This window comes from Bombina bombina, chromosome 9 (assembly GCF_027579735.1).
Source record: "Bombina bombina isolate aBomBom1 chromosome 9, aBomBom1.pri, whole genome shotgun sequence".
In the NCBI taxonomy this organism is placed as follows: domain Eukaryota; kingdom Metazoa; phylum Chordata; class Amphibia; order Anura; family Bombinatoridae; genus Bombina; species Bombina bombina.
The window spans coordinates 177,756,095-177,783,556 of record NC_069507.1 but is presented as its reverse complement, the minus strand read 5'-3'; the positions used below and the strand labels follow the sequence as shown (position 1 = coordinate 177,783,556).

General features: G+C 41.7%; 1 protein-coding gene across 1 annotated transcript in view; it reads left to right on the top strand.

Annotated features, from left to right (window-relative positions):
• The window catches only part of LOC128640145 (rho GTPase-activating protein 19-like), a 161,250-nt gene that overhangs the window by 96,451 nt on the left and 37,337 nt on the right, over positions 1–27,462 (top strand). Inside the window, exon 2 of the mRNA XM_053692505.1 lies at positions 18,488–18,565. Coding sequence (XP_053548480.1) covers positions 18,488–18,565 — 78 coding nt within the window. The remainder of the gene's footprint in view (positions 1–18,487; positions 18,566–27,462) is intronic.

Genomic DNA, 27,462 nt, shown 5'->3' with positions numbered 1-27,462 from the left:
TGGAAGGTTTTGTTTCTTATTGCTATTTCTTCTGCTCGGAGAGTCTCAGAAATCTCGGCTTTGCAGTGGGATTCGCCTTACCTTATTTTTCATGCTGATAAGGCGGTTCTTCGTATTAAAGTGTGATTTCTCCATAAAGTGGTTTCAGATAGAAATATTAATCAGGAAATTGTTGTTCCTTCTCTATGTCCTAACCCTTCTTCTCATAAGGAACGTTTGTTACACAACTTGGATGTTGTGCGTGCTCTAAAATTCTATCTACAAGCGAATAAGGATTTTCAGAAAGAACAAATGGATGCAGGCACTACTAGGTTAGTCAAAATGTATAAAACAGACCTTTATTGCTTCAATTAAAAAACAGGAGTGTATCCCAAACAGAGGGCAGACAAAGACAAGGGACAGTCTGATGCGTTTCGCGCCCCCTAGTGGCGCTTATTCATAGACTAACATGTAGAGACAGAGACAGGTAATTTATACCCTTAGTGAAAACCAATTAACTCCTTCTATACCAATTTGATTTAAATACCAACAGTGAAGGTGAAGTTAAAAACAATTGTAGTTAAAATTTAGATTACATTGGATAAGTATCTTTTTTTTTTTATTATTATATTTTATTTCCAACAGAGAAAAAATAAAAAAAGGTACAATTATACAGGTGTGTTACCTTTTGCGCCACGCAGGGCCCCATAACCTATAATTAACTTAAATATAAACAATTCAATCTTTGCTTGCATGTAATAAATCATAAATGTTGGAGTTTTTCTTTTTTTTAAACACAAAACCAGACGAACAACAAAACCAGACAAAACAAAACAACCAAAAAAAAATAAATAAATAAAAGAAGGGAGAGGGGAAACTCGCTCTCTCTCCCCTACACGCCCCCCTGGGTCCCGTCATCACTGACGTGCCCATCTCATCACTGATTCAAGCCTCATCCCATATCCACATTGTCCTCTAACCAAATGCTTGGAAGGTGGCGTGCTAGAACTTGTGATTGAACGTAAATGGAGTTTTTCAGTGGCCTGACCAGCATCTTTTGAGTCTCCGCTGGGAAAGAAGTAATAAACAGTTTCCAGTGTTTAATAAAAATAGCTAGTTGGATATCTGCTGGATTCTGTAGATTGTACTGTTCAAATAAAAAGTGAGAAGTCAACTCACTCTTCAAAGATTTTATATTTGGGGCAGATTTGGCCTTCCATGTTTTTAAAATTAAGTTACGTCCGACCAATATGATCAGGTTAATCATTTTATAGTTTCTAGGCAGATGCTGAGACTTCACTAAGAAAAATATTTCTAATGGGGACATCTCATATTGTATTTTGAGCGTAGCTTTCATCCAATATATTACCTTGGCCCAAAATTGAGCTATTTTGGGACATGTCCAGAAACAATGCAACATGTCCGCCTCAGTTGCACTACATCTAGAGCAAGTGATCGTTGAGTTGTACCACTTAGATAGCTTTGCCGGCGTTAAATACACCTTTAAAGCCACTTTGATCTGTTTCCCGCCAAGTAGTCAGCACCCAACTTTTCTGAATTACCCTAAACGCGTTCTTTACCATCTCAGCATCAATTTGTGGGAGAGATTTATCCCATAAAGATACTATATACTCTATTTGTGCTGAGGCGGGCTCTAGCATGAGAAGGGAATTAAACGGGGCAATAGAATAATCCCCTCTTTGAAAATTATTGATACTGCTTTGTACCTCACCAAGTAGCCATTCTATCCCATAATAGTTTATTTTTAGTTCCTGAATAAAGTGTCTTAACTGTAAGTAAGCATAGAACTCTTTATTCGATAATCTGAATAGATTACTCAATTCCCTGAAAGTAACTATCTCTTGGTCCAAATTAAGAAGTTGTATCACATAACCGAGCCCTCTGTCTGCCCAGTCTCTAAAAACCTGGTCTGAGATACCTGGAGAAAAATTGGGATTCCCTGTAATAGGTAAATATTTGGATACATAGGGTGAAACACCCAGATCCACACAATACTTTTGCCAGGCAGTTATTATGTTTTTAAAATTTTCCATCATAAAAATTTGCGTTGGCAATGCAGTAATTGGGCAATGCAATATAGCATCTAAACGAAAGGGCGCGATCAATGCTGTTTCCCAGCTTACTGGAGATACCTGTTCTAGACCTGTCAACCAGTCCACTGCCACCTTAACCCTAGCTGCTTGGCTATAAAGTAGTATATTAGGCAGTGATAAACCGGCGGCTTCTACCTTGTTCATCAAGCGTGCTACAGAAATCCGCACTCTAGAGCCTTGCCATAGAAATTTAGCGCATGCCTTGTTATAGCTTATTATGACCTTTTTATGAATAGGTAACGGGATGTTTTGAATGAAGTAGAATATTTTTGGGAATAAAATAGTTTTTTAAAAGCATGGCCCTAGCTGATAAGGAGATAGGCAATTTTATCCAATCTTCCATTTTTGTTTTGCATTCTGAAAAACATTTGTTGTAATTCAGATTATACCATTCTGAAGGATTTGGATTCAGAATTAGCCCTAAGTAAGTTATCTGCGCTGTTTCTTTAAAGGGGTGTTTGATAATGTGATCTTTTATTTATCCATAACAGTTCCGATTTGGACCAATTAATTCTAAAACCCGATATACTGCCAAAGCTGTTGACCAATTCCAGAAGAAGCGGGAGATCCTTTTTAATATTACTTAAACATAACAGTATGTCATCTGCATACATCAACAATACTAATTTTTGTGCCCCGATCCGAATCCCTTCTAATCGTTGACGAAGTAGAATTGCGAGTGGTTCCAATGAGATGTTAAACAGCAGAGGGGATAGGGGGCATCCTACTACCGGTTGGGAAAGTTCGCCATTAATAAGCAAGGCTGAGTTCGGGGCGGAATAAATAATGCGAACTACTTCCTGGATATGCCCATCAGTTATGTTCCGATTGCCATTCTAGAGTAGTCTCTTCCCCCGTATCAGGGGATTTAGAGTGCGTTGAGCCATCCGCTCCTGAGGATTCCATGTCCCGGAGGAGCGTGCCCCAGAACCTTCTTTTGCTACGCAAGCAAGTGTCCCTATCGCCATTACTCTGGAAGGCGGCTTGTTTCCTCCAGAGGTTACAGCACGGTTCCGCTTGGCCATATCTATGGCGCTGGCACATTTATATATCCCTAATGAGGTATTTTTAAGATACTGTCCATGTTCTGTTAACCGGGGTTCATCGGGCGTGGGATCCCTGAGTAAGTTAGACCTTCTGGGGAAGCGAGGGCCTCAGGGGCTCCACCCTCGGGGCCGGGGTTGCCCATCGACCCGGCGGGGGATCATTTTGCCTTCAGTTATAGTCTGGCGGTGTTGGAGGATTCCAGCCCTACTGGGCCGAGGGATCCTCTGTCTGCTGTGCCGGACGGCAAACTGGATTAGACGTGTGGGATAAAGCAATCTCTTTATCGTCTCTGTTTTTCTTTCTTTTAGTACCTGTTCCAGTTCTGAGCTTAGGCCTCTAATCGGCTGGTCCGGTTGGTGTGCCGTTTTTCTTGGGCGTTAACCTTCGGGTGCTGCCTTAATTTTATTTAATCCGGTTGGGATATATTTGATTTGTTTGAGAAGCTCATGTCTGCTATAATTTTCCAGTTTGGGAACATTCTTTCTCTGTAACTGATACTTGAGATTTTGTGATCGCGTGCACACTTCCTTGGAAGCTGCGCATTTTCTATATCAGAACTTAATTATGATTATAGTTTGTTTTCGATCCCTCTGGGGCTTTGATTTTTTTTTCTTGGACAGTTTCAGGTGTTTCTTGTGCCAGGCAGGTACTGGTCGGGCGCTAGCTGCTGTTCCTAAAAGGTTCATGTCACCCACGTGGTGCCGATGTGCTGGTTATCCTGTTGGGTGTCGAGTCGTTCACTTTATGGAGTGTTCGTTTTATTTATCCATTTCTTGAGGGGGTGTTTTCGTTTCTCATACGTCAACTTGCTCCTCGATGAACGGAGTATCGGAGGGATTGTATAAGTCCTCTGCCGTTCCTTATGTGGGGATCAGTCTATGATTCCGTGTGGGTTCTGGAGGTTTCGCCTCGGAACCGGAGTTCTCCTTTCCCCAAGGGGTTTGGAGGTTCGGATGACCGCTGAGTAACAGTTGAGATGACCATTTTCGTTTCAGTCTTGGTATTTTCCGGGTGTCTGTTTTATTGTAATCTAGGCACAGGTGCCCCTCGAGGTTGTTGGGATTAGTTTTTCCCTTCTTGAGTGGTCTAGTCATCTGAGTCCGGGAGTTCGGATATGTCCATCCCTCTCCTTTTCTGTATATAGCTCACTCTCATAAGTTGGAGCGCAGGGATTGAGTTTCTCCCCCCCCCCCTTTTTTCCAGCAACTGCCTCTGACCCACCTCTCAGTGGGAATTAAGGGGTTGCCCATGTTATTCCTGATTCAGGATTGCCGGGAAGCTGATCCTATGAGGATCTTTGACTCTCCAAATAAGAGCCTAGTAGGTCACTTAATTGCCCACATGACTAAAGTTGTGTGTTGAATCCAGCTTTCATGGCATGTTCTCCGTTATTATGGAGCCCTGTCCTTGGTAAACTCCTGGGTCCCTGGACTGGGAGTGTTGCACTCGAACCTCTAGGAGCTTTTGGTTTCTGGGGTTGAAAACGGAGGGTCAAGGGTTCACATCCACCTAAGGATTGCCATCTCTAAGGTCTGTCTAGAGGTTTTTCTAGAATCCTGATCTGAGTCTCTTGCGAGTGTCCAATGTTCAAGGACATTGGGGTGTGCTAGGCGCTACCTAGAGTGCCCTTCTCCGTATGAGGAAGCTTGGTGGTTCCTCAGGAGGTACGGCCTGTCTCCGGTTTCGGGGGGTCTGGCTTGGGGCCATGTCTCTTGTCTGAGATTTTAGGGTCCGGGTCGCTGCACTCGTCCTGGGCCGTTCAGTTTCAAACTTTGGATAGAACGTCCGCTTATCCCTTCGGGGAGTTGGTTTTTCACTCTCATGGGAGATTTGGCATTTGCTTGAAGGTTAGTTCGCTGCCTTTCAGGTGGATCTTAGGTTGTCGCCAGTGGCAACTTTTACATTTAAGGCTCGAGATTATTTGTCTTAGCTGGTAGTAATGTCCGTTGGGTTATTACTCAATGGTATTGTTTTACCATTCTCTTTGGTCTCTTCGTCTTCCCTATGGCTGGGTAAGCTGTCTCCTTTGCTTTGTACTTTTGGGGAGGATTTGGAAATGAACTTTCCATGGAGACCCTTTGGGTCCTTATCTTCTCGTTCGAGGATTCTCTTCTTCCCTCCTTGTGTGTGGGATGTCAGGGGGGCTGGCTCTGGTACTAGGGTATTGTGGTAGCTCTGTGCCCTACCTTCAGCCCTACAGACTGAGACTGTGTATGGGTAACCCAAACATGTAGAGCCAGCTGTTGTAGTACTAATGGTTAGCTTTGCTGCCTAGCAAGTGGAAGCGTTGCAGTTTGTAACCAGCTGCAGCTACTTGCACTTGGAATGTGTGCTAGCAAGCTGTATTTTTCTATCAAGGATTCGTTGCAGCTTGCCAACTGTGACTATTTATTTGGTCAGAGGGTTCTCCAATGGGTTGTTTCCTCTTAGGACCTCCACTTTCTTTGGAAGCGGACGTTACCAGCCCTTTTTGGGTTGGGTCCGTTTTTTGGAGGGGAGGTCAGGGATCTGTCTGCTCTCTTGAGTCTGACCGTGTACCTTTTTGTTGTCCCTGTTTTCCTCCCTGGTGGGGGGTTCACAGGTGTTCCTTCCTCTATTGGTTGCATTGCTGCTGGTGTTGGTTGTTTCTGGGATGTGGACTTCCGGGTTGGAAGTTATCGTCGATAATTTGACACTCTCTAGGGCAGTGTTTTTCAACCAGTGTGCCGTGGCACACTAGTGTGCCGTGAGAGATCCTCAGGTGTGCCACGGCAGACTGACAACAGTGTGACATATTTTTTAAACTTTGCTTGTTTTTTACTCCCAGTGCAGGGGTAGTTTGTAGGAGGCATGGCATAAAAGCACAATACATACAGTATGTGTGTGTTTGTGTGTATGTGTATATATATATATGCTGTATTAGGCTACAATGTGTGATTTTTTTTTTTTTAATTTTGGGATGGTGGTGTGCCACAGGATTTTTTAATGTAAAAAAGTGTGCCACAGCAAAAAAAAATGTTAAAAATCACTGCTCTAAGGGATAGGGTCCCATGCTGACTTAGGGTCAGCTCTTATGCCGGGAGCATGAACTCGCAAGTTTCTATCAGTTATGGTTCTGTTTCACAGATCCCTCTTTTTCTACTAGGACAGTTGGGTTTTCCCTCCTGTCGGTGAGCTCTGTGTTTATCCTTCGGTCACGATATTTTTATGGGTAATTTCAGGCTGTGGTGCCCTTCGAAGGGGCCCCCTTCTGTACCCGCCCTTTTTTTTCATTCAGTGTCCTCTATAGCTTGGGTATTGTTTTCCCAAAAGTAATGAATGAAGCTGTGGGCTCTTCCCGTTTAAGAAGAAAAACTTAAATAGTCCACAGCTCCCCACCTGCGCTTATCGATGAGGCGGCTCTAATTAGTTTCTTCTTCTGGCACCTTTTTCACCCTGATATTTCTCCTACTGTTCCTTGTTCCCTTGGCAGAATGACTGGGGGATGAGGGAAGAGGTATTTAAGCTTTTGGCTGGGGTGTCTTTGCCTCCTCCTGGTGGCCAGGTTCTGAGTTCCTAAAAGTAATGATTGCAGCTGTGGACTCTTCCCGTCAGAAGAAAAGAATATTATCAGGTAAGCATAATTTAAGTTTTCCCTTTGGTTGAATGACTGGGGATCATGGGTAGTGGAGTGACCCTTAAAAGTTTTGCTGTGGTGCTCTTTGCCTCCTCCTGCTGGCCAGGAGTGATATTCCCACTAGTAATTGATGACGTTGTGGACTCTCCATATCCGGAAAGAAAGAAATTTATTAGGTAAGCATAAATTTTGTTTTTGTTGGTTATTTTCTCGTACAGCTCCAAATTTTCTGCCTTTCAGTGTGATTACACTTATCTAGTTTTTCATGCAGATATAGCTGTCCTATTTACCATGCTGGGTTTTTTTCTACCTAAAATGGTCTCTGACTGCTTCATCAATCTAGAGTTCGTAGTACTCTCCTTTGTACTATTCCTTCTTCTCAGCAGGAGCATTATCTCACAACCTGGTTGTGGTTTGTGCTTTGTAATTCTATATCCATGCTTCCAGGTTAGTCAATCTAATTCCTTGTTTGTTTTGTTTGCCCGTTAAGTGCAAGGCTCTCTAAGCCTCTGAGATTACCCCTTCCCTTTTGTCTAAGGAGTGTCATTGTTTGGCTTAGGCGGAAGTTGATCAGCAGCTTCCTGAGAGGATTATGGTTCTCTCTACCGGTGCTGTGTCCTTTTTTTAAGTTTTTATATAAACTAATAAGTTTGCAGCACATTTCTCCTCCTTTTGAGACAAAAACCAGCAAACAGTGGTGCCTTCAGTTTAGGTCCGCCTGCCTTATCCCTCCCTGTTCATTCTGTGTCCTCTCTAGCTTGGGTATTAGATTCCCAACAGTAATGAATGAATTTGTGGACTCTCCATGCCAATTGGGAAAAAAAAAAAAAAATCTATGCATTCCTGATAAATTATTTTCTTTCCTGGCATGGAGAGTCCACAAACCCACTCTATTTAAGGCAGCTTTGTTTTCCTTGTCTTCAGGCACCTCTATACTTCTAGTGTTTCTCCTGCTTTTCCTTTTTTACTCGGCTGAATGACTGGGAAGTGGGAGGGATACTTATAGCTTTAGCTGGGGTGTCTTTGCCTCCTCCTGGTGGCCAAGTTTTGAATTCCCAACAGTAATGAATGAGTTTGTGGACTCTCCATGTAATGGAAGAATGTATCAGGTAAGCATACATTTTGTTTCTTTCATGTAATTAGCAAGAGTCCATGAGCTAGTGACGTATGGGATATACATTCCTACCAGGAGGGGCAAAGTTTCCCAAACCTCAAAATGCCTATAAATACACCCCTCACCACACCCACAAATCAGTTTTACAAACTTTGCCTCCTGTGGAGGTGGTGAAGTAAGTTTGTGCTAGATTCTACGTTGATATGCGCTCCGCAGCAGGTTGGAGCCTGGTTTTCCTCTCAGCGTGCAGTGAATGTCAGAGGGATGTGAAGAGAGTATTGCCTATTTGAATTCAATGATCTCCTTCTACGGGGTCTATTTCATAGGTTCTCTGTTATCGGTCGTAGAGATTCATCTCTTACCTCCCTTTTCAGATCGACGATATACTCTTATATATACCATTACCTCTACTGATTCTCGTTTCAGTACTGGTTTGGCTTTCTACTACATGTAGATGAGTGTCCTGGGGTAAGTAAGTCTTATTTTTGTGACACTCTAAGCTATGGTTGGGCACTTTTATATAAAGTTCTAAATATTTGTGTTTAAACATGTATTTGCCTTGATTCAGGATGTTCAATATTCCTTATTTCAGACAGTCAGTTTCATTATTTGGGATAATGCATTTGAATAAACCATTTTTCTCCAACATAGGTGTGTCCGGTCCACGGCGTCATCCTTACTTGTGGGATATTCTCTTCCCCAACAGGAAATGGCAAAGAGCCCAGCAAAGCTGGTCACATGATCCCTCCTAGGCTCCGCCTTCCCCAGTCATTCTCTTTGCCGTTGTACAGGCAACATCTCCACGGAGATGGCTTAGAGTTTTTTGGTGTTTAAATGTAGTTTTTATTCTTCAATCAAGAGTTTATTTTAAAATAGTGCTGGTATGTACTATTTACTCTGAAACAGGAAAGAGATGAAGATTTCTGTTTGTAAGAGGAAAATGATTTTAGCAACCGTTACTAAAATCGATGGCTGTTTCCACACAGGACTGTTGAGAGGAATTAACTTCAGTTGGGGGAAACAGTGAGCAGACTTTTGCTGCTTGAGGTATGACACATTTCTAACAAGACTCGGTAATGCTGGAAGCTGTCATTTTCCCTATGGGAACCGGTAAGCCATTTTCTTAGTTTAAGTAAAAGAATAAAGGGCTTCATTAGGGCTTAAAAAACTGGTAGACATTTTTCTGGGCTAAAACGATTACTTTACTAAGTATATTTGGCAGATTATTACTTTTAATAGTTGTTAAATCTTGGGGATTGTTTTAATAAAAACGGCAGGCACTGTATTGGACACCTTTTTCACTGGGGGCCTTTTCTAGTCATAGACAGAGCCTCATTTTCGCGCCTCTAATGCGCAGTTGTTTTTGGAAAGCATGGCATGCAGATGCATGTGTGAGGAGCTAAGAACCACTGAAAAAGCTTATAGAAGGCATCATTTGGTATCGTATTCCCCTCTGGGCTTGGTTGGGTCTCAGCAAAGCAGATACCTGGGACTGTATAGGGGTTAAATGTAAAAACGGCTCCGGTTCCGTTATTTTAAGGGTTAAAGCTTTCAAATTTGGTGTGCAATACTTTTAAGGCTTTAAGTTACTGTGGTGAAATTTTGGTGAAATTTGAACAATTCCTTCATACTTTTTCACATATTCAGTAATAAAGTGTGTTCAGTTTGAAATTTAAAGGGACAGTAACGGTTTTATTGTAAAACGTTTTTTGTGCTTTGTTGACAAGTTTAAGCCTGTTTAACATGTCTGAACCATCAGATAACGATGTTCTATAGGTATGAAAGCCAATGTGTCTCCCCATTTAAATATATGTGATATATTTGTGTCATAATGTCCAAACAAAGTAGGGATAATAATGCCATAGATATGATATTGCCCAAGATGATTCCTCTAATGAGGGGAGTAAGCATGGTACTGCATCATCCCCTTCTGTGTCTACACCAGTTTTGCCCACACAAGAGGCCCCTAGTACATCTAGTGCGCCAATACTTATTACCATACAACAATTAATGGCTGTAATGGATAATTCTATTGCATGCATTTTTTCCAAAATGCCTACTTATCAGAGAAAGCGTGATTGCTCTGTTTTAAACACTGAAGAGCAAGAGGACGCTGATGATATCTGTTCTGACATACCCTCACACCTATCTGAAGGGGCCAGGAGGGAGGTTTTGTCTGAGGGAGAAATTTCAGATTCAGGGAAAATTTCTCAACAAGCAGAACCTGATATTGTAACTTTTAAATTTAAATTTCAACATCTCCACACACTACTTAAGGAGGTATTATCTACTCTGGATGATTGTGACAATTTGGTCATTCCAGAGAAATTAGGTAAGATGGACAAGTTCCTAGAGGTTCCGGTGCCCCCCGATGTTTTTCCTATACCCAAGCGGGTGGCGGACATAGTAAATAAGGAGTGGGAAAGGCCCGGCATACCTTTTGTCCTCCCCCTATATTTAAGAAATTAGTTCCTATAGTCGACCCCAGAAAGGACTTATAGCATACAGTCCCCAAGGTCGAGGGGGCGGTTTCTACTCTAAACAAACGCACTTCTATTCCTATAGAAGATAGTTGTGCTTTCAAGATCCTATGGATTAAAGGTTAGAGGGTTTGCTTAAAAAGATGTTTGTTCAGCAAGGTTACCTTCTACAACCAATTTCATGCATTGTTCCTGTCACTACAGCTGCGTGTTTCTGGTTCGAAGAACTAGAAAAGTCGCTCAATAAAGAATCTTCGTACGAGGAGGTTTTGGACAGAGTTCAAGCTCTTAAATTGGCTAACTCTTTTTTATTTTAGATGCTGCTTTGCAATTAGCTAGATTAGCGGCGAATAATTCAGGGTTTGCTATCGTGGCGCGCAGAGCGCTTTTGCTTAACATCCCTTTCAAGGGTAAAACACTGTTTGGCCCTGACTTGAAAGAGATTATTTCAGACATCACTGGGGGAAAGGGCCACGCCCTTCCTCTGGATAGGTCTTTTAAGGCTAAAAAGAGTCCATGGAAGTAATAGGTTTGATGGTTGCGGCAATGGACATAGTTCCTTTTGCACGAATTCATCTAAGACCATTGCACCTGTGCATGCTCAGACAGTGGAATGGGGATTATACAGACTTGTCTCCGACGATACAAGTAGATCAAATAACCAGAGATTCACTCCGTTGGTGGCTGACCCTGGACAACCTGTCACAGGGAATGAGCTTCCGCAGACCAGAGTAGGTCATTGTCACGACCGACGCCAGTCTGGGAACCCCTGAAAACTCAGGGTCTATGGTTTCGGGAAGACTCTCTTCTCCCGATAAACATAATGGAACTGAGAGCGATATTCAATGCTCTCAAGGCTTGGCCTCGACTAGCAAAGGCCAAATTCATAAGGTTTCAATCAGACATCATGACGACTGTTACATATATCAACCATCAGGGGGTAACAAGGAGTTCCCTGGCGATGGAGGAGCATCCGGGGGAGTGGGAACTCCATCTGGAAATCTTTGCCCAAATAACTCAATTATGGGGCATTCCAGACATGGTTCTGATGGCCTCTCGTCAGAACTTCATGGTCCCTTGTTACGGGTCCAAATCCAGGGATCCCAAGGCGACTCTATTGGATACAATAGTAGCACCTTGGATCTTCAACCTAGCTTATGTATTCCCACCGTTTCCTCTCATTCCCAGGCTGGTAGCCAGGATCAATCTGGAGAGGGCTTCGGTGACCTTGATAGTTCCTGTGTGGCCACGCAGGACTTGGTATGCAGACCTGGTGAATGTGTCATCGGCTCCACCATGGAAGCTACCTTTGAGACAGGACCTTCTTATTCAGGGTCCATTCGAACATCCGAATCTGGTTTTCCTCCAACTGACTGCTTGGAGTTTGAACGCTTGATTTTATCAAAGCGTGGGTTTTCAGATTCTGTAATAGATACTCTTATTCAGGCTAGAAAGCCTGTAACTAGAAACATTTACCATAATATATGGAAAAAATATATCTGTTGGTGTGAATCTAAAGGATTCCCATGGAACAAGATAAAAATTCCTAAGATTCTTTCCTTTCTACAAGAAGGTTTGGAGAAAGGATTTTCTGCGAGTTCTCTGAAGGGACAGATCTCTGCTTTATCTGTTTTACTTCACAAAAGGCTGGCAGCTGTGCCAGACGTTTAAGCGTTTGTTCAGGCTCTGGTTAGAATCAAGCCTGTTTACAGACCTTTGACTCTTCCCTGGAGTCTTAATCTAGTTCTTTCAGTTCTTCAAGGGGTTCCGTTTGAACCCTTACATTCCGTAGATATTAAGTTATTATCTTGGAAAGTTTTGTTTTAGGTTGCAATTTCTTCCGCTAGAAGAGTTTCTGAGTTATCTGCTCTGCAGTGTTCTCCGCCCTATCTGGTCCATGCAGATAAGGTGGTTTTACGTACTGAGCCTGGTTTTCTTCCGAAGGTTGTTTCCAACAAAAATATTAACCAGGAGATAGTTGTACCTTCTTTGTGTCCGAATCCAGTTTCATAGAAGGAACGTTTGTTACACAATTTGGACGTTGTCCGTGCTCTAAAATTCTATTTAGATGCTACAAAGGATTTCAGACAAACATCTTCCTTGTTTGTTGTTTATTCTGGTAAAAGGAGAGGTCAAAAAGCAACTTCTACCTCTCTATCTTTTTGGCTTAAAAGCATCATCAGATTGGCTTATGAGACTGCCGGACGGCAGCCTCCTGAAAGAATCACAGCTCATTCCACTAGGGCCGTGGCTTCCACATGGGCCTTTAAGAACGAGGCTTCTGTTGATCAGATATGTAAGGCAGCGACTTGGTCTTCACTGCACACTTTTACCAAATTTTACAAATTTGATACTTTTGCTTCTTCTGAGGCTATTTTTTGGGAGAAAGGTTTTGCAAACCGTGGTGCCTTCCATCTAGGTGACCTAATTTGCTCCCTCCCATCATCCGTGTCCTAAAGCTTTGGTATTGGTTCCCACAAGTAAGGATGACGCCGTGGACCGGACACACCTATGTTGGAGAAAACAGAATTTATGTTTACCTGATAAATTACTTTCTCCAAGGGTGTGTCCGGTCCACGGCCCGCCCTGGTTTTTTAATCAGGTCTGATGATTTATTTTCTTTAACTACAGTCACCACGGTATCATATGATTTCTCCTATGCAAATATTCCTCCTTTACGTCGGTCGAATGACTGGGGAAGGCGGAGCCTAGGAGGGATCATGTGACCAGCTTTGCTGGGCTCTTTGCCATTTCCTGTTGGGGAAGAGAATATCCCACAAGTAAGGATGACGCCGTGGACCGGACACACCGTTGGAGAAAGTAATTTATCAGGTAAACATAAATTCTGTTTTTTCTTATCTTAAAATTTGACTTTTTTCCCTGTGGGCTGTTAGGCTCGCGGGGGCAGAAAATGCTTCATTTTATTGCGTCATTCTTGGCGCGGATTTTTTTGGCGCAAAAATTTTTTTTGTTATTTCCGGCGTCATACTTGTCACCGGAAGTTGCGTCATTTTTTACATTTTTGCGCCAAAAGTGTCGGCGTTACCGGATGTGGCATCATTTTTGGCGCTAAAAGCATTTAGGCGCCAAATAATGTGGGCGTCTTTTGGCGCTAAAAAATATGGGCGTCATTATTGTCTCCACATTATTTAAGTCTCATTGTTTATTTGCTTCTGGTTGCTAGAAGCTTGTTCACTGCCATTTTTTCCCATTCCTGAAACTGTCATTTAAGGAATTTGATCAATTTTGCTTTATATGTTGTTTTTTTCTATTACATATTGCAAGATGTCTCAGATTGACCCTGAATCAGAAGATACTTCTGGAAAATCGCTGCCTGATGCTGGATCTACCAAAGTTAAGTGTATTTGCTGTAAACTTGTGGTATCTGTTCCTCCAGCTGTTTGTAACGAATGTCATGACAAACTTGTTAATGCAGATAATATTTCCTTTAGTAATGTTACATTACCTGTTTCTGTTCCATCAACATCTAATACTCAGAGTGTTCCTGTTAACATAAGAGATTTTGTTTCTAAATCCATTAAGAAGGCTATGTCTGTTATTCCTCCTTCTAGTAAACGTAAAAGGTCTTTTAAAACTTCTCATTTTTCAGATGAATTTTTAAATGAACATCATTCTGATTTTGATAATGATTCCTCTGGTTCAGAGGATTCTGTTTCAGAGGTTGATGCTGATACATCTTCATATTTATTCAAAATGGAATTTATTCGTTCTTTACTTAAAGAAGTCTTAATTGCATTAGAAATAGAGGAATCTGGTCCTCTTGATACTAAATCTAAACGTTTAAATAAGGTTTTTAAATCTCCTGTAGTTATTCCAGAAGTTTTTCCTGTCCCTGATGCTATTTCTGAAGTAATTTCCAGGGAATGGAATAATTTGGGTAATTCATTTACTCCTTCTAAACGTTTTAAGCAATTATATCCTGTGCCATCTGACAAATTAAAGTTTTGGGACAAAATCCCTAAGGTTGATGGGGCTATCTCTACTCTTGCTAAACGTACTACTATTCCTACGGCAGATAGTACTTCCTTTAAGGATCCTTTAGATAGGAAAATTGAATCCTTTCTAAGAAAATCTTACTTATGTTCAGGTAATCTTCTTAGACCTGCTATATCTTTAGCGGATGTTGCTGCAGCTTCAACTTTTTGGTTGGAAGCTTTAGCGCAACAAGTAACAGATCATAATTCTCATAGCATTGTTAATCTTCTTCAACATGCTAATAATTTTATTTGTGATGCCATCTTTGATATCATTAGGGTTGATGTCAGGTATATGTCTCTAGCTATTTTAGCTAGAAGAGCTTTATGGCTTAAAACTTGGAATGCTGATATGTCTTCCAAGTCAACTTTGCTTTCCCTTTCTTTCCAGGGTAATAAATTATTTGGTTCACAGTTGGATTCTATTATTTCAACTGTTACTGGGGAGAAAGGAACTTTTTTACCACAGGATAAAAAATCTAAAGGTAAATTTAGGTCTACTAATCGTTTTTGTTCCTTTCGTCACAATAAGGAACAAAAGCCTGATCCTTCCCCTACAGGAGCGGTATCAGTTTGGAAACCATCTCCAGTCTGGAATAAATCCAAGCCTTTTAGAAAGCCAAAGCCAGCTCCCAAGTCAAAATGAAGGTGCGGCCCTCATTCCAGCCCAGCTGGTAGGGGGCAGATTACAATTTTTCAAAGAAATTTGGATCAATTCGATTCACAATCTTTGGATTCAGAACATTGTTTCACAAGGGTACAGAATAGGCTTCAAGATAAGGCCTCCTGCAAGAAGATTTTTTCTTTCCCGTGTCCCAGTAAATCCAGTGAAGGCTCAAGCATTTCTGAAATGTGTTTCAGATCTAGAGTTGGCTGGAGTAATTATGCCAGTTCCAGTTCTGGAACAGGGGCTGGGGTTTTACTCAAATCTCTTCATTGTACCAAAGAAGGAGAATTCCTTCAGACCAGTTCTGGATCTAAAAATATTGAATCATTATGTAAGGATACCAACATTCAAAATGGTAACTATAAGGACTATTCTGCCTTTTGTTCAGCAATGGCATTATATGTACACAATAGATTTACAGGATGCATATCTGCATATTCCGATTCATCCAGATCACTATCAGTTTCTGAGATTCTCTTTCCTAGACAAGCATTACCAGTTTGTGGCTCTGCCGTTTGGCCTAGCAACAGCTCCAAGGATTTTTACAAAGGTTCTCGGTGCCCTTCTATCTGTAATCAGAGAACAGGGTATTGTGGTATTTCCTTATTTGGACGATATCTTGGTACTTGCTCAGTCTTCACATTTAGCAGAATCTCATACGAATCGACTTGTATTGTTTCTTCGAGAACATGGTTGGAGGATCAATTTACCAAAAAGTTCATTGATTCCTTAGACAAGGGTAACCTTTTTAGGTTTCCAGATAGATTCAGTGTCCATGACTCTGTCTCTGACAGACAAGAGACGTCTAAAATTGTTTTCAGCTTGTCGAATCCTTCAGTCTCAATCATTCCCTTCGGTAGCTTTATGCATGGAAATTCTAGGTCTTATGACTGCTGCATCGGACGCGATCCCCTTTGCTCGTTTTCACATGCGACCTCTTCAGCTCTGTATGCTGAACCAGTGGTGCAGGGATTATACAAAGATATCTCAATTAATATCTTTAAAACCGATTGTACGACACTCTCTGACGTGGTGGACAGACCACCATCGTTTAGTTCAGGGGGCTTCTTTTGTTCTTCCGACCTGGACTGTGATTTCAACAGAGACAAGTCTGACAGGTTGGGGAGCTGTTTGGGGGTTTCTGACAGCACAAGGGGTTTGGGAATCTCAGGAGGTGAGATTACCAATCAACATTTTGGAACTCCGTGCAATTTTCAGAGCTCTTCAGTCATGGCCTCTTCTAAAGAGAGAGTCATTCATTTGTTTTCAGACGGACAATGTCACAACCGTGGCATATGTCAATCATCAAGGAGGGACTCACAGTCCTCTGGCTATGAAAGAAGTATCTTGAATACTGGTATGGGCGGAAACCAGCTCCTGTCTAATTTCTGCGGTTCATATCCCAGGTATAGACAATTGGGAAGCGGATTATCTCAGTCGCCAAACGTTACATCCGGGCGAATGGTCTCTTCACCCAGAGGTATTTCTTCAGATTGTTCAAATGTGGGGACTTCCAGAAATAGATCTGATGGCTTCTCATCTAAACAAGAAACTTCCCAGGTATCTGTCCAGATCCAGGGATCCTCAGGCGGAGGCAGTGGACGCGTTGTCGCTTCCTTGGAATTATCATCCTGCCTATATCTTTCCGCCTCTAGTTCTTCTTCCAAGAGTGATTTCCAAGATTCTAAAGGAGTGCTCGTTTGTTCTGCTGGTGGCTCCAGCATGGCCTCACAGGTTTTGGTATGCGGATCTTGTCCGGATGGCCACTTGCCAACCGTGGACTCTTCCATTAAGACCAGACCTTCTATCACAAGGTCCTTTTTTCCATCAGGATCTCAAATCCTTAAATTTGAAGGTATGGAGATTGAACGCTTGATTCTCAGTCATAGAGGTTTCTCTGACTCTGTGATTAATACTATGTTACAGGCTCGTAAATCTGTATCTAGGAAGATATATTATCGAGTCTGGAAGATTTACATTTCTTGGTGTTTTTCTCATCATTTTTCTTGGCATTCTTTTAGAATTCCTAGAATTTTACAGTTTCTTCAGGATGGTTTGGATAAAGGTTTGTCTGCAAGTTCCTTGAAAGGACAAATCTCTGCTCTTTCTGTTCTTTTCCACAGAAAGATTGCTAGTCTTCCTGATATTCATTGTTTTGTACAAGCTTTGGATCGTATAAAACCTGTTAAGTCAATTTCTCCTCCTTGGAGTTTGAATTTGGTTCTGGGGGCTCTTCAAGCCCCTCCGTTTGAACCTATGCATTCGCTGGACATTAAATTACTTTCTTGGAAAGTTTTGTTTCTTTTCGCCATCTCTTCTGCTAGAAGAGTTTCTGAATTATCTGCTCTTTCTTGTGAGTCTCCTTTTCTGATTTTTCATCAGGATAAGGCGGTGTTGCGAACTTCTTTTAAATTTTTACCTAAGGTTGTGAATTCTAACAACATTAGTAGAGAAATTGTGGTTCCTTCATTGTGTCCTAATCCTAAGAATTCTAAGGAAAGATCGTTGCATTCTTTGGATGTAGTTAGAGCTTTGAAATATTATGTTGAAGCTACTAAAAAATTTCCGAAAGACTTCTAGTCTATTTGTTATCTTTTCCGGTTCTAGGAAAGGTCAGAAGGCCTCTGCCATTTCTTTGGCGTCTTGGTTAAAGTCTTTGATTCATCATGCTTATGTCGAGTCGGGTAAAACTCCACCTCAAAGGTTTACAGCTCATTCTACTAGGTCAGTTTCTACTTCCTGGGCGTTTAGGAATGAAACTTCGGTTGATCAGATTTGCAAAGCAGCAACTTGGTCTTCTTTGCATACTTTTACTAAATTCTACCATTTTTATGTGTTTTCTTCTTCTGAAGCAGTTTTTGGTAGAAAAGTACTTCAGGCAGCTGTTTCAGTTTGATTCTTCTGCTTATAATTTCATTTTTTTTCATTATAAGATTTAAACTTTGTTTTGGGTGTGGATTATTTTCAGCGGAATTGGCCGTCTTTATTTTATCCCTCCCTCTCTAGTGACTCTTGCGTGGAAGATCCACATCTTGGGTATTCATTATCCCATACGTCACTAGCTCATGGACTCTTGCTAATTACATGAAAGAAAACATAATTTATGTAAGAACTTACCTGATAAATTCATTTCTTTCATATTAGCAAGAGTCCATGAGGCCCACCCTTTTTTGTGGTGGTTATGATTTTTTTGTATAAAGCACAATTATTCCAATTCCTTATTTTTTATGCTTTCGCACTTTTTTCTTATCACCCCACTTCTTGGCTATGCGTTAAACTGATTTGTGGGTGTGGTGAGGGGTGTATTTATAGGCATTTTGAGGTTTGGGAAACTTTGCCCCTCCTGGTAGGAATGTATATCCCATACATCACTAGCTCATGTAATGTGTATATAATTTAACTTTAAAAAAACAAACAAACCTATAGATCAGTTACTAATATTGAGAATGTGTTGCTATAATCTCTAGTTGCTTATATGGTTGGATTCCTATTGTAGGTATCACAAGATTCGCCTGCAGTGTACTTTTCACGTGCAAAATTAAAATTATCAGAAGACTTCCAGGCCAAGAAAGAGGTTAGTGGAAATACACCTTTGAAATGTGTTGTATAATACAGAGACCAGTACATTTAAAGCAGGGGTTTTTCAAACCTGTCTTCAGGCCTCCCTAACAGGCCAGATTTTCCAGATCTCTGAACTGGAGCACAGGTGAAATAATCAGCTGAGTAGTAAACATGGTTCCTAACCTGCTCTCTCCCTAGGTAATCCTGAAAATATGCCTGTTAGAGAGACTTGAGGACAGGTCTGAAAACCCCTGGTCTAAAGCAAGCTCTTAAAGGGACATTAAACACTTTCAGATAGTAATATAAAATGGTATATATATATATATATATGTGTGTGTGTATATAAATATATATATATATATATATATGTATATGTAGTCTGCAATATACTTTCATTACTTATTTTGTCCCCTTTTCCTGCAATTCCATTCTGAAGTTGTGAGCCTTTCAGTTCCTTTTAGAAATTGAAGTGCAGAAAACGGTTATATTCCACACATCCATTGGCTGCACACTTTAGTGACCTATTTATAACTGTCCCTAATTGGCCACATCCGAAAAGGCAACCTAAGTTATAACATCGCAGCTCCCATTGTTTTATAGACACTAAAACTTTACACTTATTTTGCCAATATTTAAACAGCTAATGAAACTTAAAAAATTGCATCTATATGTTATTCTCAGTCTAATCTTTTATTTAAATGCATCATTCTATCTAGCATTTATTTAGTGTTTAATGTCCCTTTTAATAATTAAACAGAAAAACATTAAGTTGTTTGTTTTTTTTTAACCCTGAATATGGAACGTACAGTAGGCATTGGCTGGGCTGAAAGGTGTATGTGGTTCTTCCTTTGTGAGCAAAGTATATAGATAAATATTTCTCCAACATTGGTGTGTCCGGTCCACGGCGTCATCCTTACTTGTGGGATATTCTCTTCCCCAACAGGAAATGGCAAAGAGTCCCAGCAAAGCTGGTCACATGATCCCTCCTAGGCTCTGCCCACCCCAGTCATTCTCTTTGCCGTTGCACAGGCAACATCTCCACGGAGATGGTTAAGAGTTTTTTGGTGTTTAAATGTAGTTTTTATTCTTCTATCAAGTGTTTGTTATTTTAAAATAGTGCTGGTATGTACTATTTACTCTGAAACAGAAAAGGATGAAGATTTCTGTTTGTAAGAGGAAGATGATTTTAGCAGACAGTAACTAAAATCGATTGCTGTTTCCACACAGGACTGTTGAGATGAAGTAACTTCAGTTGGGGGAAACAGTTAGCAGACTTTTCTGCTTAAGGTATGACTAGCCATATTTCTAACAAGACCATGTAATGCTGGAAGGCTGTCATTTCCCCTCATGGGGACCGGTAAGCCATTTTCTTAGTCAAACATAAAAGAATAAAGGGCTTAAAAACTTGTAGACATTTTTATGGGCTAAAACGATTGCTTTATTGGGGCATATTATGCAGATTCTAGCTAATAATTGGCATTATAATCTTGGGGAACGTTTAAAAAAACGGCAGGCACTGTGTTGGACACCTTTTTTAGTCTGGGGGCCTTTCTAGTTATAGACTGAGCCTCATTTTCGCGCCATTACTGCGCAGTTGTTTTTGGAGAGCAAGGCATGCAGATGCATGTGTGAGGATCTAAGAATCACTAAAAAAGCTTCTAGAAGGCGTCATTTGGTATCGTATTCCCCTCTGGGCTTGGTTGGGTCTCAGCAAAGCATATAGCTGGGACTGTATAGGGGTTAAATTTAAAAACGGCTCCGGTTCCGTTATTTTAAGGGTTAAAGCTCTGAAATTTGGTGTGCAATACTTTTAATGCTTTAAGACACTGTGGTGAAATTTTGGTAATTTTTGAACAATTCCTTCATACTTTTTCACATATTCAGTAATAAAGTGTTTTCAGTTTGAAATTTAAAGAGACAGTAACGGTTTTATTTTAAAACGTTTTTTGTGCTTTGTTGACAAGTTTAAGCCTGTTTAACATGTCTATACCTTCAGATAAGCTATGTTCTATATGTATGAAAGCCAATGTGTCTCCCCATTTAAATTTGTGATAATTGTGCCATAGTGTCCAAACAAAGTAAGGACAGTAATGCCACAGATAATGATATTGCCCAAGATGATTCCTCAAATGAGGGGAGTAAACATGATACTACATCATCCCCTATTGTGTCTACACCAGTTTTGCCCACACAGGAGGCCCCTAGTACATCTAGTGCGCCAATACTTATTACCATGCAACAATTAACGGCTGTAATGGATAACTCCATAGCAAATCTTTTATCCAAAATGCCTACTTATCAGAGAAAGCGCGATTGCTCTGTTTTAAACACTGAAGAGCAAGAGGGCGCTGATGATAACTGTTCCGACATACCCTCACACCAATCTCAAGGGGCCATGAGGGAGGTTTTGTCTGATGGAGAAATCTCAGATTCAGGAAAAATTTCTCATCAAGCTGAACCTGATGTTGTGACATTTAAATTTAAATTAGAACATCCCCGCGCACTGCTTAAGGAGGTGTTATCTACTCTGGATGATTGTGACAATTTGGTCATTCCAGAGAAATTATGTAAGATGGACAAGTTCCTAGAGGTTCCGGTGCCCCCCGACGCTTTTCCTATACCCAAGCGGGTGGCGGACATAGTAAATAAAGAGTGGGAAAAGCCCGACATACCTTTTGTCCCCCCCCCCTATATTTAAGAAATTATTTCCTATAGTCGACCCCAGAAAGGACTTATGGCGGACAGTCCCCAAGGTCGAGGGGGCGGTTTCTACTCTAAACAAACGCACTACTATTCCTATCGAAGATAGTTGTGCTTTCAAAGATCCTATGGATAAAAAATTAGAGGGTTTGCTTAAAAAGATTTTTGTACAGCAGGGTTACCTTCTACAACCAATTTCATGCATTGTTCCTGTCACTACGGCAGCGTGTTTCTGGTTCGAGGAACTAGAAAAGTCGCTCAGTAGAGAATCTTCATATGAGGAGGTTATGGACAGAGTTCACGCACTTAAATTGGCTAACTCTTTTGTTTTGGATGCCGCTTTGCAATTAGCTAGATTAGCGGCGAAAAATTCAGGGATTGCTATCGTGGCGCGCAGAGCGCTTTGGCTAAAGTTTTGGTCAGCGGATGTGTCTTCCAAGACAAAATTGCTTAACATTCCTTTCAAAGGTAAAACATTATTTGGACCAGATTTGAAAGAGATTATTTCAGACATCACTGGGGGAAAGGGCCACGCCCTCCCACAGGATAGGTCTTTTAAGGCTAAAAATAAGCCTAATTTTCGTCCCTTTCGCAGAAACGGACCAGCCTCTAATTCTGCATCCTCTAAGCAAGAGGGTAATGCCTCACAGCCCAAACCAGCCTGGAAACCAATGCAAGGCTGGAACAAGGGTAAGCAGGCCAAGAAGCCTACCACTGCTACCAAAACAGCATGAAGGGATAGCCCCCGATCCGGGACCGGATCTAATGGGGGGCAGACTCTCTCTCTTTGCTCAGGCTTGGGCAAGAGATGTTCAGGATCCTTGGGCGCTAGAAATAGTTTCTCAAGGTTATCTCCTGGAATTCAAGGAACTACCCCCAAGGGGAAGGTTCCACAGATCTCACTTATCCTCAAACCAAATAAAGAGACAGGCATTCTTACATTGTGTAGAAGACCTGTTAAAGATGGGAGTGATACATCCAGTTCCAATAAGAGAACAAGGAATGGGATTTTATTCCAATCTGTTCGTAGTTCCCAAAAAAGAGGGAACATTCAGACCAATTTTGGATCTGAAGATCCTAAACAAATTTCTCAGGGTACCATCGTTCAAAATGGAAACTATTCGAACGATCCTACCCACCATCCAGGAAAGTCAATTTATGACTACCGTGGACTTAAAGGATGCGTACCTACATATTCCTATCCACAAGGAACATCATCAGTTCCTAAGGTTCGCTTTTCTGGACAAGCATTACCAGTTTGTGGCACTTCCATTCGGATTAGCCACTGCTCCAAGGATTTTCACAAAGGTACTAGGGTCCCTTCTAGCGGTTCTAAGACCAAGGGGCATTGCAGTAGTACCTTACTTGGACGACATCCTAATTCAAGCGTCGTCCCTGTCAAAAGCAAAGGCTCATACGGACATCGTCCTAGCCTTTCTCAGATCTCACGGATGGAAGGTGAACAAAGAAAAAAGTTCTCTGTCCCCGTCAACAAGAGTTCCCTTCTTGGGAACAATAATAGATTCCTTAGAAATGAGGATTTTTCTGACAGAGGTCAGAAAATCAAAACTTCTAAGCTCTTGTCAAGTACTTCATTCTGTTCCTCGTCCTTCCATAGCGCAGTGCATGGAAGTAATAGGATTGATGGTTGCAACAATGGACATAGTTCCTTTTGCACGAATTAATCTAAGACCATTACAACTGTGCATGCTCAGACAGTGGAATGGGGATTATACAGACTTGTCTCCGATGATTCAAGTAGACCAAAAGACCAGAGATTCACTTCGTTGGTGGCTGACCCTGGACAATCTGTCACAGGGAATGAGCTTCCGCAGACCAGAGTGGGTCATTGTCACGACCGACGCCAGTCTAGTGGGCTGGGGTGCGGTCTGGGAATCCATGAAAGCTCAGGGTCTATGGTCTCGGGAAGAGTCTCTTCTCCCGATAAACATTCTGGAACTGAGAGCGATATTCAATGCTCTCAGAGCTTGGCCTCAACTAGCAAAGGCCAAATTCATAAGGTTCCAATCAGACAACATGACGACTGTTGCTTATATCAATCATCAAGGGGGAACAAAGAGTTCCCTGGCGATGAAAGAAGTGACCAAAATAATTCAATGGGCGGAGGATCACTCCTGCCACTTGTCTGCGATCCACATCCCAGGAGTGGAAAATTGGGAAGCGGATTTTCTGAGTCGTCAGACATTTCATCCGGGGGAGTGGAACTCCATCCGGAAATCTTTGCCCAAATAACTCAATTATGGGGCATTCCAGACATGGATCTGATGGCGTCTCGTCAGAACTTCAAGGTTCCTTGCTACGGGTCCAGATCCAGGGATCCCAAGGCGACTCTAGTAGATGCACTAGTAGCACCTTGGACTTTCAACCTAGCTTACGTATTCCCACCGTTTCCTCTCATTCCCAGGCTGGTAGCCAGGATCAATCAGGAGAGGGCCTCGGTGATCTTGATAGCTCCTGCGTGGCCACGCAGGACTTGGTATGCAGACCTGGTGAATATGTCATCGGCTCCACCATGGAAGCTACCTTTGAGACAGGACCTTCTTGTTCAAGGTCCATTCGAACACCCAAATCTGGTCTCCCTCCAACTGACGGCTTGGAGATTGAACGCTTGATTCTATCAAAGCGTGGGTTTTCAGATTCGGTGATAGATACTCTGGTTCAGGCCAGAAAACCTGTAACTAGAAAAATTTACCATAAAATATGGAAAAAATATATCTGTTGGTGTGAATCCAAAGGATTCCCATGGAATAAGATAAAAATTCCTAAGATTCTCTCCTTTCTTCAAGAAGGTTTGGAGAAAGGTTTATCTGCAAGTTCTCTAAAGGGACAGATCTCTGCTTTATCTGTCTTACTACACAGAAGACTGGCAGCTGTGCCAGATGTTCAAGCATTTGTTCAGGCTCTGGTTAGGATCAAGCCTGTTTACAGACCTTTGACTCCTCCCTGGAGTCTAAATCTAGTTCTTTCAGTTCTTCAAGGGGTTCCGTTTGAACCCTTACATTCCGTAGATATTAAGTTACTATCTTGGAAAGTTTTGTTTTTGGTTGCAATTTCTTCTGCTAGAAGAGTTTCAGAGTTATCTGCTCTGCAGTGTTCTCCTCCTTATCTGGTGTTCCATGCAGATAAGGTGGTTTTGCGTACTAAGCCTGGTTTTCTTCCTAAAGTTGTTTCTAACAAAAATATTAACCAGGAGATAGTTGTACCTTCTTTGTGTCCGAATCCAGTTTCAAAGAAGGAACGTTTGTTACAAAATTTGGACGTTGTCCGTGCTCTAAAGTTCTATTTAGAGGCTACTAAAGATTTCAGACAAACATCTTCCTTGTTTGTTGTTTATTCTGGTAAAAGGAGAGGTCAAAAAGCGACTTCTACCTCTCTTTCCTTTTGGCTTAAAAGCATTATCCGTTTGGCTTATGAGACTGCCGGACGGCAGCCTCCTGAAAGAATCACAGCTTACTCCACTAGGGCTGTGGCTTCCACATGGGCCTTCAAGAACGAGGCTTCTGTTGACCAGATATGTAAGGCAGCGACTTGGTCTTCACTGCACACTTTTGCCAAATTTTACTAATTTGATACTTTTGCTTCTTCGGAGGCTATTTTTGGGAGAAAGGTTTTGCAAGCTGTGGTGCCTTCCGTTTAGGTGACCTGATTTGCTCCCTCCCTTGATCCGTGTCCTAAAGCTTTGGTATTGGTTCCCACAAGTAAGGATGACGCCGTGGACCGGACACACCAATGTTGGAGAAAACAGAATTTATGCTTACCTGATAAATTACTTTCTCCAACGGTGTGTCCGGTCCACGGCCCGCCCTGGTTTTTTAATCAGGTCTGATGAATTATTTTCTCTAACTACAGTCACCACGGTATCATATGGTTTCTCCTATATATATTTCCTCCTGTCCGTCGGTCGAATGACTGGGGTGGGCGGAGCCTAGGAGGGATCATGTGACCAGCTTTGCTGGGACTCTTTGCCATTTCCTGTTGGGGAAGAGAATATCCCACAAGTAAGGATGACGCCGTGGACCGGACACACCGTTGGAGAAAGTAATTTATCAGGTAAGCATAAATTCTGTTTTTATGAAGTGTTTGTATAGATAAAAATGTTTTAGTGGTGAGACAGTATATGAAAGCACCTATGTGCACTCACTGAATACAGTAGGTCCCAGTATGCGTGCTTGAAGTATTTTGTCATAGGAGACTTGGTTATCAAGTACTTAAAACTCTGCATTGTTCAGTTTGGTTGTCCTAGAGTGCAGAAAGGTAAAATCTTAATATTTTCTCATCTTGTGGTTATCTGGTGTACTGGAGAGAAGAAAAAAAAGGAAAAGCAACACGCTTAACTGAGACTAAACATGAGCTAGATAAAGTCATTACATGTTTGTATTATCATTGCCACTCTGAAAGCAGTCTCTAACTCATTATGTCTTCCACAGAGGAGCAATATTCTGTAGCTTTAAAATATCAAGCAATTCTACTGAATGAGAGAAAACAACAAACCCCAGACATATGTTTTTTGTTGTTGTTGTTTTTTTTTGTGTGTTTCTTTCCAATGGCATGGAGAGTCCACGATTCCATTTATACTGCTGGGAAATTCACCGTCTGGCGACCAGGAGGAGGCAAAGGCACTCCAGCCAGAGCTTAAGTATCCTCCCACTACCCATACTAGCCCAGTCTTTCTTTGCCTCTGTAACAAGGAGGAAGCAAAGATGGTGCTCTGAAGGAAATTATATTAAGTCCCTTAATGGATAGCTTCCCTACAAGATAGCACTGGGGTTAATGCTGTGTCTATGTAAACCTCTTAGCAAGAGTATTGGTAGCGGTTAGCTGCTGGATGACGCAGGGAACTCCTCTGTCTTCCTTCCAGAAATCTGTGCTAACACCCCCATATGGCAACCGGTGTTTAGCTTACACTGCTTTGCTTTCTACCTCAGGTCCCTGTCATAAGTCTGGATGAAGCTGTCAGACCTGGAAGTGCTGTATCTGCTCCAAGTCCTTTTTTATATATTTCCTGGAGAAAAAGTTACACAAGGAGGAACTGGGATTTTAATCAGGGACCTAGTGGGACCTGCTATCCCTCATGAGGGGTTTGTATTCTTGATATATCTGCATGTTTGGGATATTTTGCTGGCTTGAGCAGCTACCTGGCTTTCAGCCAGTGACAGGGACTTTACTGCTACAATTACCTAATGACGGTTCGCATGTACAAGTATGGACCAGGGCAGTCTGACTTTATGGTGTATGGGGACCATGTGTTGTGCATTGTTAAGGCCCCGACTGCGGTATTAGCCATGCTCGCTTTACTTCCCCTCTTCACGCTTCTTTTCCCTTTCTGGTCCGTTTTCGGATGTTAGGAACAGGCGGAAGATAGTATAGAGAATATCCCCTTAGAGAGATAAAAGCCTCCTTCAATAAGCAATGTTAATACAGGACGGATGTTTTTTACATTAATTTGTAGTATATGTAATGATGTTGGGGCTCTTATGGGGCTTCATTATCAGCTTCCTTTATTGATGCCTAAATAACAATATTGGCGGCTCCCTCAAATGCGAGCTTTGTGGAGGAACTTTCTCCTTTGCTAGTCTAGCAGGTAGTTAAGAAATAGGATAAGTCCTTCTAGAAATTAGACATGGCCATTTTCTGGGGAAGATAGATGTCCTTAGTGACTCATTTTCTTCTCACAAGCTTTCTTTTTTTATGTCGGCTTGAAACATACTTATGTTTGATAGATTATATTACTGCTGTTCATTAATTCCCTTTTCCTTAGGGGACGTCACATAGTCGATAAGCTCGTTTTTTTTTTTCTCTGAGATGGTGCAGTGGGTTTCATCCATCTACTGCTTTTATTGCTGTGCAATATATTATCTTTCCTCTTATGGTAGATTCCTTTTATCAAGACTCTCCTCAATCCTGGTAAAAGGAGAGACATTCTTAAGTTGTGTAAAAGATCATTCTTCCCTGAGAGTGATCGTCCAGTCCCTCCTGCATAACAAGGCTTTAGATCCAGAATAGGACAGAAAATTCCCTCCTTTCTGGCCCTAAGTGTCAACAAATCTCTCAAGGTTCCGTCCTTCAAATTGGAAGCTATCAGATCCATTCTTCCGTTGGTCCAGGAGGGTCAGTTCATGACCACTATAGACTTAAAGGACCCATACCTTCATGTTCCAATTCACTAGGAACATTTTCTGTTTGCCTTTC